Here is a 16,192-nt window from a genome sequence, read left to right as displayed (position 1 = left end):
TCAAATTTTATGTTTTAAGAAATTGGGTTGTATTGTCCTATAGATTACTTTTTTTTGCCTAACAATGTATAATAAATATTCTACCAAGTCAGTACCTCTAGATTTTTTTAATTTAAAAAAAATTTTTATACAATTTTTAAAGGTTACTTTCCATTTACAAAATTATTACAAAATGTTGGCTATATTCCCCATTTTGTACAATACACCCTTGAGCCTATCTTACATCCAATAGTTTGTACCTCCCACTCCTCCCCCACTAGTAGCAAGTAGTTTGTTCTCTATATCTGTATCTGCTTTTTTTGTTATATTTACTAGTTTGTTGTATTTTTTAGATTCCACAGATAACCACTGGTAACCAATAGTTTGTTCTCTATATCTGTGAGTCTGCTTCTTTTTTGTTATATTGACTAGTTTGTTGTATGTTTTAGATTCCACATATAAGTGATATCATACAGTATTTGTCTATCTCTGTCTTACTTGTTTCATTTAGCATAATACCCAATTGCTGCTATTCTTTTTTATGTCTGAATAGTATTCCATTGTGTGTATATGTACCACATCTTCTTTATCCATTCATCTGCTGATGGACACTTAGGTTGTTTCCATATCTTGGCAATTGTAAATAATGCTGCAGTGAACATTGGGGTACATGTATCTTTTTGAATTAATATTTTGGGTTTTTTTGGATATATACCCAGGAGTGGAATTGCTGAGTCATATGCTAGTTCTATTTTTAGTTTTTTGAGAAACCTCCATACTGTTCTCCACAGTGGCTGCACTAGTTTACATTCCTACCAACAGTATACAAGGATTCTGTTTTCTTTACATCCTTGGCAACAGTTGTTACTTGTGTTTTTGTTCTTTTGTTTTTTTTGATGATGGCCATTCTGACAGGTATGGGATGATATCGCATTGTAGTACTTCTAGTTTTTTGATTTCTCATTTCTAATCTCAGATTTCTCAAACTTTTCAGTCAATTCAGTTTCAGTGATTTTCGTTGTCTAGGATTTCTTCAAAGTTTTTTGTCTTTCCTGGCACCTATTTTTTTAGCATAATTTTTTGATATATATTTTTCTGTCTGTGAATCTGTGTAGTTAAATGGATGTATTTAATCCACCATCTATAAATGGAAACCAGTTTTAATTTTTTATTGGTTTGAATTGTCTTCATATATTATGATTTGGGAATATTAAGAAATACAATATGTATACCACATCTGATGAAAAATTTTATTATAGTATCAAAATATTTTTAAATTTTTCCTCTGAGTGTTATTTGGTATTTTTAAATCCATTCTCTTTAAACAAGTAACCTAACTTGATCTGGCCCCCAAACCTTAAGAAAATTGAAAAATCTGAAGAAAATCTGTCAAAAAGCAATGAAAATAAATTGCTGTTTCGTAATAGAGGATCTTTGGGGGATTTTTAGCGGACTTACTAAGCATATTTTGAATTATTTTGAATATGATTCAAAATGCAATAGAATAGAACATTGAGCTTGAATTCAGGAGACCTGAGTTAAAATGTGGCTCTAGGGGGCTTCCCTGGTGGCGCAGTGGTTGAGAGTCTGCCTGCCGATGCAGGGGACACGGGTTCGTGCCCCGGTCTGGGAGGATCCCACATGCCGCGGAGCGGCTGGGCCCGTGAGCCATGGCCGCTGGGCCTGCGCGTCCGGAGCCTGTCCTCCGCAACGGGGGGGGCCACAGCAGTGAGAGGCCCGCGTAACGCATAAAAAAAAAAAAAAAAAAAAAATGTGGCTCTAGATCTTAGAACAAAGAAAAGCAGTTTTCAGCAACTTGGTGAACCATCTTAAGATTGCAAAGCTTTCTCTCTACCTCATAATGTTGTTTTGAGAATCTCATAGGAAAAAAATATGTGAATAGCTATGTAATATAATTATTAATTATATCTAATAATATAATTATTATTAGATTTATGTTTCTAATGAAGCAAGTTGATATAAAAACGTTGGTGAATGTGAACCTCCCTCCTTCACTTCTACCCCCAAATAAAAATTACTATGCTAACCAAAATATTTGACAAATTCAGTAACAACCCCTGTGCCATCAAGCCATGAAACTACAGAGCCAACTGAAGCAGGAATGCAAGTTCAGCATAAATACTTAATATGATTTTCTTCTACTTTCAGTGTACTTAAATGAAGCAGGGTTCAACTTTGTGAGAAAATGCATTCAAGCTGTGGAAACGAGAGGTCGGTGTTGCCTGATGGTACACTGTTACTGTTGTGTGGTCCCTTCTTACATAGGAACTGCTCAGAATGAGGATATACTTAGTTATTAACAGGAGATTTATTTTAAGTAATATATGAATTATAAGTTATACAAACACATAAGTAACTATACTTTGAACTTCAGTTTACCAAAATCATACTACAGACGTACTTGATTTTTAATGAATTTTCATAATATAGCCTCATTTTACTTCTTATTGATGGACTCTGTTTTTTTTCAAGCTTTAGGAAGGTAAGATTCCTAAGGAGCTTGAATTCAGCTCTCCTCTTTCCCTACATTATATCTCAGAGTGATTTTAGTCATTGTCACAATTTCAGCACCTTTCCTCATTCTAGTTATGACCTCGGTCCTGAAGTCCTCTCCAGTTGCCTTTTACTTCCTGGAAAACTTGTCTAAAGCAAAACTTCCTATTGGGCTTTGGAGTTCTTTAAACTTAGATTCAAATTTTGGTGCTGCCACTTAGAAGTTTTGCGAAGTTAAGTAGGTTCCCTAAAATCTCTGAATCTGTTTCCTCACCTTTAAAGGGAAGCTATCAATTCCATCAAACTGTTCAACATGCAGGACCCTGTGACTGAGGAAACAGAGTATGAGAAATACTGATCATCCCTTTCCATCTTGGATGCTTTTTTATATTCAAGTAGTGGTGAATAAGCAGGTGTACTTCGCTATTTTGAAGCTCTTTAGACTTTCAAATCACTGTTCAATGTCTGCTCTAAGAAATATATGTCTGATGGGTGTTTCTAGGGTAGGTTTGCTAAAGTTAGACTGTAAAATTGGATACATAGCTTTCAGATTTTGTGTAGGCATATATCTGAGTTTTTAACATTTTGTACTTCAGAAGCTGTGTCTTAAGCCATTTTCTTGTGATTTTTCCTTCTCATTAGGCATCACCATTTTAGGTCTTTACCGAATAGGAGGAGTGAACTCCAAAGTTCAGAAACTCATGAATACCACATTTTGTAAGTTTTGGATGAAGCCAGTTACTTACTTAATTTTTGCATTCTTAAAGAAAATTCAAACCATAGGTTTCTTTGAGATCTAGATTATTGCTTATCTTTGAGTATTTTCAAGTCATATTTAAAATTAATATTTGTATTCAGCTCTTAAAGTCCATTGTAATAGATGAACAATCAGAATTTGAGAAGGGGCCCTTTTTATAATATTGGACTTTTCCTCAAGTATCCTTTGATTAGCTAGAGGTACAATAGGATTTATGGATGCTGGGATTCAGATTGCCTGACTTGGAATCTTAACTGGGCCCAGTTAAAAGCTTTGTGACCTTGGGTAATTTGCTTAACTTCTCTGTGCCTTCACCTCCTTATTTGTAAGCCTAATACATAGTAAGTGTGCTGTGATGTTAGCAGTTAGCAAACATCTGATTTGAAAAACTATATTCCATTAGAAATCTTTGAGGTTCAGTGTCAGAGTGAGCTTTGCACCAACTCATGCAAACAACAATCCTAAACTTAACTCCATTGGCATTCTAAGAAATACATGCCTCTCTCTGTGACCTACTTATGTTAGTATCCATTTTCTTAATGGTGTGAGTGATGTTTTGAATTGCACAGTTTAAACATCTTATTTTAATTCTTTTCAGCTCCCAAATCCCCTCCTGATATGGACATTGATATTGAACTGTGGGATAATAAGACAATAACAAGTGGGCTGAAAAACTACCTCAGGTGAGGGGGGCTTAACTCTTGCCGCTGTGCTGTGGTTTCTCAGTCACCCTCTTGGGCAGTCACCACGGATCCCAGGGAGCCCCTGTTTCTTAGCTTCACTCCTTAACACAGTTCCTTCACCTAAGGTGGAATAGCACAGGGTGGTAATGGTTATGTTTAGCGTTCTGGAACTTATATGTGCTTGTTCAAACAATACACTTAAAAGGCTGCAATAATTTATGAATACTAAATAATAATTTCTGTTTCATGTTAGATTTGAATTCGGGTTTTCATGTATTTTTTTAAGACACCACAAGTTGAATTTGAAAAAAAAAAATTTTTAACTATTGCCCCCATATCTGAGAGGGATTTTGCTCCTATGGTCCAATAGTTCTCACAAAGTTGAAAAAAAAAAAAAATTGTCTCCCAGCCTCCCATTTTAATACAGTGGTGGCAAGAAGTGCTCAGGGGCATTGGTATCTTTGAGGTCTGCATTTTAGAACTACCTGTAGACTCCCTGCTAGGACTTTATCAAACGCCTAATTACCCAATTCTTAAAGAAGCACTGAAAGGTCAGGGGAAATCAGAAGATACTGCCATTCTAAAATTTGCTTCATTCTCTATTGTAGGTGCCTGGCAGAACCACTGATGACTTACAAATTACACAAAGATTTTATTGTTGCTGTTAGTAAGTACATTTCCACTGGATGCATTAAAAATGATGTGGTTTTATGCTGTATTAGAGGTGTAAGTTTAAACCTGCTAGTTAACATTTTCCTGTCTATTGCTTAAGAAACTGTCATTCTCATATGTAATAGTTTACAATATGGTTATAAGAAATCACAGAGTGAACTAAAATACTTTGTTACTTAATAAGACTTTATTGGGGTGGCGAGTATGATGTCATTAGAAAGAGCTGTGAGGAATTATTCGAATTACATTTTACTTGATTGGTGAATGTCAGTTTCTTACAAGAGCAATTTCATGGTTAAATAAACAAGACCACAAATCTGTACAGTCAGTTATGCCAGTGCTTTCACTATACACATACTCACATGCTGTGCTCCTAAATCTGGAGAAAGAGTCAGATATTTTTGGCAGGCAGCAAGCACCTTTTCTCTCTTTTTATATTTCTTGATGATGATCAGATATTTATGTTGTTTCTTTAGATCTGTGACTGCCATAATGTGATATGAATAGATAGGCTTAATTCAAAATTGGGGTGGGGGGGAGGGGAAGGGGCCAGTGACAATCTTGTAACCTGAGAAGTTAGAAGTGTGTACTTGTAAAACGTTGGGCTCAAAGTGCCAGGTCGCCATCTGAGCCCATCACAACAAGTTGTAACACTTAGGAGTTGGCATTTCATTGTTAGGATGTATGAGATATGACTGTAACAAGAGTATTTTTCACAGTCTAAGAAAGAAATCAGCTGCATTAGTTTACCACACATTGTAATGTCACAGGAAGTATTGTCTACTGACAAAAGTGTCAGGTAAAGCTGAATGATCTTGGTTTTCAGTCCAGCGTACATGACTGACCACATGATCTCACAAACATCTATACTACTTAGCTTTCTCCTGAAAGCTCTGCACTTGACATCCTCTTTATAGAAATCTGTCTTTGTAAGAAGAACAAGACCTTAGAAAATATATAATCCAACCTCATTTTATTAACTAGGAAATCAGGACCCAGAGGGGGCAGATGACTTTGTCCAAGGACACTAGTAAATTCATAGCAATATCAGGACTACAAGCCAGCTTTTTTGACCCTTAACCTAGAACACTTTCTTACAAAAATTTAGTTTTATAGAAAACGGTGTTTGATCCACTTAGCTAGAATGACTCAATGAGCTGGTTGTTCTGATACAAACATTTGGTCACAAGATTTTTTTTCTTCACTTCTGTGACAAATAATGATCATATTATTCACTACCGTGATAATTAAAATGTGTCTTATGTATAAGAATTTATCTTTTGTTTGGGTCAAGGATCATAAAATTAGGTATTATTTGGGTTCAAGCAAGAGAAATCCAGCTCAGGATAAAAGGGGAGTTATTCAGAGACTAAGGGGAGTCCCTCAGAATTCCTTGGCAGAGGATGGGTCCCACCTTCCATGGCCTGCAACCAGGAACCTCAGAGTAGGAAATAGATGTTTCTCTGCTCATCCTCCCAATGCTTTTTGGAGGGTCTCTCATTTTTGTTCTTTGCTGCATATCTGCCTCATTCTTATCTTCGCTTCCAGACAGATTTTTCTTGGCTTTCTACCTGGTTTTACATGATGTGCCTTTTCACGTATCCAGCAGGCAGATCAGTTTTGGTGTCTCCATTCCAACGCCTGGGAGAAACTTCATGTCTGGCCCAACCAAAGCCAGGATCTTTCCTTACCTCATGTACAAATAGCTGTGCCCAGAAGAGATGAAGGTCCCATAATATAAACCCTATGTGTTGGGCACTTTCTGAAGAAAGGGCTTGGCAGGGTGAGCAGTCAACCCAGAATCTGTGTATTGTAGTAAGAGACTATTAAATAGATTCCTTGTTCTGAAGCGTTAGAAGTTTCTCTAGGAGACTTGTCAACATCTTGGCTTTTGCCTTGTAGACTAGACTTGCTTTAGATGATTTTTTGCTTTTCAGATTTACCATTGTCAGCGTGGGCTTAAAAATCTACCAGGCCTTTGTTTGTGCAATAATCCTGACACCTCACAAAAATAACTCCCTGCCATCTTTGGATCTATAAAATTTGGAAAGGAATACCTGCTTCCTCTGGTTTGATGGAGTCACTTGGAGGTTTCAGTGCGTTAGAGTGTATTGTAGTACCTGGCACATTAGGCCATTTGCAACAACTGCTGTGATCACTCACGTTGCCAAAGGTTTTATTCTGTCCTTGTGTAGCAAAACCCAAGGAGGAGATGAATTATGGTTGTATGGAAGTATACAGCTCAGGGGCTAAGAGCACATGTCTGGATTAGATAGAACTTCGTTTGAATTCTCTACTTACTGATTGCAGACCATGGACAAATTACTCAACGTCTCTAAGCCTTAGGAAATGATAGTGATAATACTTACCATGTGAAGCAGTGCTTATAAGGCACAATGGGTGGAAGTGGTTATGATACTTTAATTACTAATGTTTATATATGCATTTTAATACAATTAAAATTTGAACCTTTTTTGTTACAGAGTCTGATGACCAAAACTACCGGGTGGAGGCTGTACATGCATTAGTGCACAAATTACCAGAGAAAAACAGAGAGATGCTGGACATCTTAATAAAGCACCTGGTCAAGTAATTCTCTGACTTATATTGTTCACTTAATTACTTGTTCAGCTGTTAAACTTAAGCTGTTCATGTCCTTTTAAAGGATGTGATGGAGCTATAACCTTGCTATTATAATCAGAGTCCACTGAATGTGCTTAAAAAATGATGTGGCAGTTTGTTTTTAAGATACATCTATACGTGTGTGTGTGTACCTGTGTATGTTTACGACATGCAAATAATTATATCCTTGCAACCGTTATACTAATGATGGAAAATTTTCATGCCAACTTAAAATATATGAAGGGGTATATAGCTCTTTCCCAGTTCTTTTAGATACATTGTAAGCCCAAAGTTTGAAGACCAGTTCTCTATTCTACTAGGGTCACCAGGTTATACCAGGTCAAACTGCCACTTGAATGTTAGCTTCCTTCTCCAGATTCATAGTATCTGTCGGTCTCTGAAGATCTTTCTAACTCCGCTGTTAGTTCATCTATGTATTTAAAAATCTTGATAGATAGATATTGTATTAGTCAAGTTTCTCCAGAGAAACAAAACCGATAGAATATCGTGTGTGTGTATGTATATATATACACACATATATGCATATATGTATGTATGTATATATATATATATATATATATATATATATATATATATATATACACACATACATACACACACATATGTATAAGAGAGAGATTGATTGATTGCAAGGAATTGGCTAAACAATTGCAGAGGCTGATTTTAAGGCAGGCTGGAGACCCAGAGAAGAGTTGAAGTCGCAGCTTGAATCCAAGGCAGCCTGAGGCACAATTCCTTCTTCCTCAGGGACCTCAGTCTTTTTCTCTTAAGACCTTGAACTGATGTTAAATGAGGCCCACCCATGTTATGGACAGTTGTCTGCTTTACTCAAAGCCTACTGATTTTAAGGTTAATGTCATCTAAAAGTACTTTCACAGAAATATCTAGAATTGTGTTTCACCAAATATCAGGGTACTGCAGCCTAGAAAATTTGACATGTAACTTTAGCCATCACAGATCTATCTTGACTCACACACACACACACACACACACACACACACACACACACATTTATTCAAGAAGTTTGTTAGCCATGCTGCTGGAAACAAAAGTCCAAATTCAGGTTTTAAACTTACTTAAAAATTCCCTTATAGCCCCATTTACAAATAGGAACGTTTTTTGTCTTAATGAGTACCACGATTCACAATCAAATGATTAATCCTTCCTTGTTTGCTACAAGTATTAACCCAATGTATCCTAATTTGAGCCATGCACATTTGAAACAGTGATGTACATTAATCAGCCTCATCTTAACTTGCAGACTTTGAGATAATATGAATTTACCCTCCTTGAAATAAGAAGGAAATCCACTAGGAATGACTTCATTTCAAGTTCATTTTTAACTGTTGCCCATATCAGTACCTCTTTTAGCTAATGAATAGGGACTCACTATCCTTGGTCAGAATTACATGGTCTTGAATTATGCTTTTTGAGTTCTGTGACCTCTTCATGAAACTTATCCATACTGTATTTAGTGGGCATTCTCTTGCTGTATTCAAGCTAATTTTTTAGCAAAGCCTTTTAAAATGTACCTTTAAAGTTTCATGAGTGTCACATAAAATGGTTTTGCTTAATTATTCAGAATGTTAGATGAACACAAGTTTCACCTTTAATTATGAATGTGATACAGGAAATAGCAGAGAGAGAGTGTCTAGCCACTGAAGAGTACTTAAAATTCTTCTGCCCAACCTTCACCACCATTCCTGGCTCTTTCTTGAATCTGTAAAAGTTCAGTCTCCACTGTCTGAGCAGCAGCAGTAGAATGTGTGTCCACATCACCAATGACTTACTTAAGTAAACTAATAACACTCTTGGTCCCTGGCCACCTTATTGACTTAAGAAAAGAGAATTTAAGATCAGTGACCTGGATTGGTCACTGGCCTAAAGGACCAATGACTGATTCCAAATCTCCATTAATTAGCTCTGAGACATGGTATAAATCATTGATGTACTTCTGAAAATACTTTGTCTTTAAAACAAGGACATCTGTGGAATCTGCTTTGTACACAAGTTGAGGGAATGAGTTCCAGAACTGGCTGAAATGTGGAATGATAAGGGTCTGTACTGACTGACTAGCTCAGCAGAAGGGAAATTCAATGAAGAGAAAATAGGTGATCAAAATATTTTATCTTCTGAACACCATAGTCATTAACTCTCCTTTTCAAAACAGACCAATTTTTTATGATTTCTAAATTTATTCCCAGTGAGCATAATTCAGTCATATTCTAGGTTACTTATATTACCAGGAACTCTTACATTTTAGAGTACATCGAGAGTACCTAGAGTCAATTTAATTACAGGGAAGAATATTATTTTAAGACCATATTTTATTCAATTTAACTCATTTTATTTAATTCTCTCAACACTGCTCTAAGGATTGTCATTCTTATACTTTGTAGATGAGGGAACTGAAGCCTAGAGAGTGGTGTTAAATAATGGACTGATTGCACCCAGCTTCCAAGTTGGAAGGACCCAAGCTTTAAATACAGACAGGCTCACTGCCTTTACAGATGACTTAGTAGACTCTCTAATACATATTAAGCAATTAATATAATATTTGGTTGTATAAAAAGGAAACTTGGAATGAAATTCTTATACTAACCAAGAACCTTCTTAGCTAGTGCTGTCTTGGGCACAAGGGGAAATTTCAGTCAGTGGGACAGTCAGCTCTTCCTGTCCTATGCCAAAAGTCGCATGGATAATCCAGAATCCTAGATTCCTCATAAAATTTTACTTTTGTTTCTAGAATGAAGTTAGTGTGCATACTCAATCAGATGTAAACATTATCTTGTGTTCCTTCCTAGAACTTTATATTCTAACAACCTGGCTGGGAGTAAGATAGAAAAGGCAGTGGTTAACCTAGGAGACTGGTTAAATAAATGAGATTTCCTATTAATGTATCCAATTTCCAAATTAAATCAGTTAACTAGTCAAAGTCATTTTTGGGAATTTACTGGGATTACTTTTCTAAGGTCAGTAGTATCAGAGCCCTTTCATTTTATTTTCATTTTCAGGCCAGCACTGATGCTACCATATCTCCTTGTCTTACTGTTTGCCTAGCCCAGTGCTCAGCACTAGGGAGGCACTTAGGGAAGTTTTGGATGGATGGTGGATGGTGGATGGATAGAAGGGAAGTAGGATGGAAACATGCCCTAACCAGTCATCTTATGTGGGGAGCTCAGGGGTACTCTTGACTTGAAGTCAGGAGACCCAATTTGAAACAAAATCTCTGTTCCTAATTTGCTGTGACCTCAGGTACATCATTTTTACTTGAGGAGCTTCTTTTTGGAAAATCTGTACAATAGAAAATAACTGGCTTCCTGGGAGGATTAAGTGCAATATTATCTATGAAAATGCCTGGCAGTAGGTTCTCAACATATGTTTAGTGAATCCAAATATAATTATAACCAGTCTACTCCTTTTCTCTACTTTTTTAAAAAAAATTTTTATTGAAGTAGTATAGTTGATTTACAATGTTGTGTTAATTACTGCTGTACAACACAGTTATTCAGTTTTATATATATATATATACACACACACACACACACACACATTCTTTTTATATATATATTCTTTTCCATTATGGTTTATCACAGGATGTTGACTATAGTTCTCTGTGCTATACGGTAAGACCTTGTTGTTTATCCATTCTCTATATAAAAGCTTACATCTGCTAACCCCAACCTCCCACTCTGTCCCTCCCCCAACCCCCTCCCCCTTGGCAACCACCAGTCTGTTCTCTATGTCCATGATTCTGTTTCTGTTTCATAGATAGGTTCATTTGTGTCATATTTTAGATTCCACATATAAGTGATATCATATGGTATTTTTCTTTCTCTTTCTGACTTGCTTCACTTAGTATTGTAATTTCTAGTTGCATCCATGTTGCTTCAAATGGCATTGTTTCATTCGTCTTTATGGCTGAGTAGTATTCCATTGTATGTATGTACCACATCTTTATCCATTCATCTGTCAGTGGACATTTAGGTTGTTTCCATGTCTTAGCTATTGTAAATAATGCTGCTATGAACATAGGGGTGCATGTATCTTTTTGAATTATAGTTTTGTCTGGTTACATGCCCAGGAATGGGATTGCTGGATCATATGGTAATTCTACTTGTAGTTTTCTGAGGAACCTCCATACTGTTTTCCACAGTGGCTATACCAACTTACACTCCCACCCACAGTGTAGGAGGATTCCCTTTTCTCCACACCCTCTCCAGCATTTGTTATCTGCAGACTTTTTAATGATGGCCATTATGACTGGCAACCAGTCTACTCTTAACCATCTGTTCTAAAAGAAGTATAGTACTGTAGGAAATACCAAACAGCTGATAATCTCTCTAGGGTGATTGAACTCAATTTAGGAAATCAAGATTTTTTCCTTCGATAGATTAACCTTTGTAATTATGTTTTACTTTGGCCAGTGTTAACTTTTTACATCTTTTTAGACTATACCCACTAATGCCAGTTGGGAGTAGCTGAACCTGACTATTTGGGAAAGTTAGCCTGTAGTGGCATGTTTATATTTTATGCCATAAGTTTAGTGGATGAGAACATTTAATAATTATTAAACATATAACTTAAAATATTTTGTTCCTCTTATTTGCAGAGTGTCACTACATAGCCAGCAAAATCTCATGACTGTCTCAAACCTTGGTGTCATATTTGGTCCGACTCTAATGAGAGCACAGGAAGAAACTGTGGCTGCCATGATGAATATTAAATTTCAGAATATTGTGGTTGAAATTCTGATAGAGCACTATGAAAAGGTAGACTGAATTTTCATGTAGAAGTATAAAATTTTATCTGGCTTCTAAGAAGAAATTTTGCATTTGTATCATCTATGATCCTCACATTGTGATCTCAGATTCCTATTTGGTGTCAGTCTTGTAAATTTTGTGTAAATTACTTCTTCATGAGGACTTTGATTTTCTTTTTTCTTGTTCAGTTTTTAAGTGCTTCTCAAAATCCTCTAAGTAAATGATTTCCTTTCTTTTGACATTATTTACTTGTCAAGTTTTTCTTCTTTAATATTTATATAATTAGTTTTTTCCTCATACTCAGAAAATAGAATCATTTTCGGTTAAGTCTATTTTAACTTTTTTAAGCTTTTTGGAATTAGACTCTCCTTATACAGCAGAGCTAATATTCTAGATGAAACAAAAGAAAATATTCAGGGAACAGTCTTGAAACCCTCTCTATATCCAATCCCTAAGGAGGCTTTCTCTAAAAGAGTGAGATCTTAGAATAACTATAAAAGTGAGAAATTGGGAGAGCCAAGTTGATTGGATTATTAAGCAAACTCAGCCATTGAAGTTCTAAACATTGTGATCCATTTATGTCTGATCTAGTCCTTGTGAGAGGATGGCAGCGCCTCTCTCCTTCCCCAGTTCCTTTCTAGTGCCTGTAGAAGGATACCCTTGGTACCTAGCTAAGACTGTAAGCGCTCTTAAAACCCAAGAGTGCATGGCTGCATCCTATAGCTGTGCTCAGACCTCTGCCTGCAGCTTGTCATATTCTTGACAGTTCAGGGCCAGCAGCATGCCAGCACCTTCTCCTGAGAAGCAAGGGGCTGCTCAGCTGGGGAATGGTACAAAACGAGCCTCTTCCCCTCAGGTTATGTTCAGCATGAAGGTGAAAGAGAACATCATAGTAAAACGAATCAGTGTGTCTTGACATAGACATTTGTTAATATTTGACGCATTTCTTAAAATTATTGGAAAATCTGAATTTCACTATTGGGGAACGGGGAAGAATAAAAAAGAAAACCCAGAGGAAGCATTACTCAGTGTAAATGGAAAAGTTATAAATGCTCTAGGATATTTATTTTTTGTATCAAGCATCTCTTGCCATGCAATTGATGAACTAACGTATAGTTCTAAGATTATTTAATAGCTCTCAAAGCCAATTTTATGACGAAAATGTCAATTTCACCTTTTTATTGACCTCAGTCCATTTTTCTTCTACGTAGATTTTTCATACTGCCCCAGACCCAAGCATCCCTCTTCCTCAGCCTCAGTCTCGATCTGGATCCCGAAGGACACGTGCAATTTGCCTCTCCACAGGCTCCCGGAAGCCCAGAGGGAGGTATACCCCATGCTTGGCAGAACCCGATAGTAAGTGTACTGGCCTCAAGGAGATGCCTTCTTCATTAATTTGGCTTTATCACACCTTATTAGTACTTAGGTAGAAATAGAAGATATTCTTACTGGTGCTGTCGTCCCAACACCTGCCCCCCCACCCACCACATTACGTAGTCTCTGTCAGTATAGTTGGAAGGTACCTTGGACAAGCAAATTCATTCCTGATACAAAGGGAAAAAATAGTTTGTGCAATGCCCTTTTTCTCTGTAATGGTGATTAAATACATCGGGTGCTACTTCGTAGCAGGTTTTGTCCTGTTGTCAAAGTCATAGAGAAGAAAGCAAGAGAAAGCCTGGCTGAGGCAGTCATTTTCTTTCTTCCTTTCACATTATGTTCTTAAAGCGTCATCTCTTAGGTATCAAAGGGTCTGAAACAGAGAGAAAAGAAATAAAAAGAGAATCTACACCACACATTGTTGCTAACTTACTATTCTGAGCCAAGCCCCACCATAAGGTGGGTGGCAGCTTGAGCCCAAAGCATGTGTTAAACTGTGGCCATTTTCATTTTATTTTTGACTCCCAACCCTCTCCCCACACTCCCAGTTTTCCCCACAATCAGTGTTAAATTTTTAATTTAGATCTACTATTTGAATACTTTATTACAGCTTCTCTGATTTTTTTCTTATACCATACTTGTAGAAACATTAAAAAATACAGCCAGTTAAAATAGCCAGTTTTCTTATGTTGCTACATTCTTAGCAGAAAAAGGAGAAAAATCCTTTCTTTAAAAATTTTGAGGAGCTTATAACTTGCAGCTGACTGTTAATGGTGCCTTTGAATGAAGGAGGACTCAGATACCATTGTAACTCAGAATCACCTAAGATCAGAAAAGTAAAAGAAGGCAGACATATGTCTCAGCATTTCCCCCTTCCATTGATTTCTTTAATATCATCAAGAAATCTTATTTCTCATACTTGTGAGTCCTGTTTCAGAAGCAAATTTTGTCTGAATTCAAGTCAGCCCACTAATGCTTCAAGAAATAACATTATTTCATCCGGGAAGGGCACATATAAAAGCTCCCTTGAATAGTATTTAAAAAAAGCCTTCACCAAGTTCAAATGCATATTTTAAAGCATTTCTCCAGAACTGAGGAACAGTCCTCCATAGCACGTAAAGGCCTATCACTTCAGTGGGGTCAGGTGGCCACGGAGCACATGAGAGCTGGAGAACAGAAGGGTTTGGGGGTGCCAGTTTCAACAGAGAGCTGCTGTTCTTTTCTCTCCCACCCCTGCCCCTGCTCAGGCGACTCCTATAGCAGCAGCCCGGACAGCACACCAATGGGGAGCATTGAGTCACTTTCCTCTCACTCCTCTGAACAAAACAGCACGACAAAGTCCGCTTCCTGCCCTCCCAGGGAGAAATCTGGAGGGATTCCTTGGATTGCATCCCCATCACCTTCCAATGGACAGAAAAGTCTTGGTCTCTGGACAACTAGTCCTGAGTCAAGTTCTAGAGAAGATGCAACCAAAACAGATGCAGAATCAGATTGCCAGAGTGTCACTTCGGTCGCTAGCCCAGGGGATGTGTCCCCACCCATAGACCTGGCCAAGAAAGGGCCTTATGGGCTTTCAGGACTGAAAAGAGCCTCAGCTTCCTCTCTCAGATCCATCTCTGCAACGGAAGGTAAGCCAGCATAGAGCCTGTGCAGGATGTCATTGTTCCTGTGTCACCTGCTGGATTGTTCAGCATGGTTAAGGAGGGAAAAATTAATAGTGAAGGGACAGACAATGCTTAACTGCTTTGTTCCTGAGCTAGGATTTTTAAAACTCCTGTATGCTGTGACATTTTTTCTGGATCTTTCCATCTCTGTGAGGTGATGTCTTTGTAATTACGGTAGACTGTGATCTCCCAGAGTGATGGGCTGCTGTGCTCAAAGAACATTCTGTCCCTTCTCATTTGGGCTCAGAGAAAAATGCCTCCTTTTGTTATGTGCATGGACTGTGTTACAGCTTTTATTTTGTCTAATAGCACCTTGCCTGTTTTCTTGGGCTTTCTCTTTAGGAAACAAGAGCTACAGTGGATCCATTCAAAGCTTAACTTCCATAGGTTCCAAAGAGATGCCCAAAGCCCCGCCAAACCCAGATCTGCCTCCCAAAATGTGCAGGAAGTTAAGGCTAGACGCTGCCTCCAGCAATGGTTACCAACGACCCGGCTCCGTGTAAGTGAGAGAGCCTTTGTTTGCTATTTGCTGTGCTTCCCAGGGGTATACAGGGGCTGAGTGTGTGCAAAAGAACTCTTAGGGTTCCCACAGCCAAATGCTCATCTGTGGAGTGGGTGCCATCAACTTCTGCAGGACCCTGTCCTCTTTTACAAGTGATGTGAAAGTTAGTACGCTTAGGATATACATATAAAATCTCATGGGGAGACTCTTCAGGCACTTTCCTTAGAAGCAGAGCTATGGCTTAATTTAAAGACATGAAAACAGATGTATAATACAGTGGTTTGGGGTTTTGAAATTAGACGCCTTTCTGTGAAAGCTAAACATCCACCACTCAGCTGTGGGGACCGCCCATATCCTTGACCCTCCCTCTCTTTGTTAGAAATATAGCTGCTTTCTGCCTGGTGAGGGTTGGTTTTCTCTCCTCTCCATTGTATATCTCCCCACCTGCGTACTCACTGATTTAAACTCCGAGAGAACAGGGAACATGAAAGGCAAGAGGGAGTGCTTCTAATTGAAAGAAATGACCCAGAGGTGTAAAGGCCGAGAGGGTAGGGTGTATAGATGAGAACAGAAAGGGGGCAAAGAGGAGAAAATGAGAAACTGGAAAAGCAAGTAAGAGAATCCGAAGAGGAAAGTTT

At 37.7% G+C, this 16,192-nt stretch overlaps 1 protein-coding gene across 2 annotated transcripts in view; it reads left to right on the top strand.

Moving 5' to 3' along the window:
* Positions 1-16,192, top strand: part of ARHGAP42 (Rho GTPase activating protein 42) — a 284,736-nt gene that overhangs the window by 252,639 nt on the left and 15,905 nt on the right. For both annotated transcript variants that reach the window (XM_032641263.1, XM_032641264.1), the window contains 9 exons: positions 2,149-2,211; positions 3,136-3,210; positions 3,849-3,933; positions 4,542-4,600; positions 7,089-7,194; positions 11,861-12,020; positions 13,223-13,367; positions 14,636-15,016; positions 15,395-15,551. In XM_032641263.1, coding sequence (XP_032497154.1) covers positions 2,149-2,211; positions 3,136-3,210; positions 3,849-3,933; positions 4,542-4,600; positions 7,089-7,194; positions 11,861-12,020; positions 13,223-13,367; positions 14,636-15,016; positions 15,395-15,551 — 1,231 coding nt within the window. The remainder of the gene's footprint in view (positions 1-2,148; positions 2,212-3,135; positions 3,211-3,848; positions 3,934-4,541; positions 4,601-7,088; positions 7,195-11,860; positions 12,021-13,222; positions 13,368-14,635; positions 15,017-15,394; positions 15,552-16,192) is intronic.

This window comes from Phocoena sinus, chromosome 8 (genome assembly GCF_008692025.1).
Source record: "Phocoena sinus isolate mPhoSin1 chromosome 8, mPhoSin1.pri, whole genome shotgun sequence".
NCBI lineage: Eukaryota > Metazoa > Chordata > Mammalia > Artiodactyla > Phocoenidae > Phocoena > Phocoena sinus.
The sequence above is the reverse complement of the archived record's forward strand: the minus strand, read 5'-3'. Positions and strand labels throughout refer to the sequence as shown.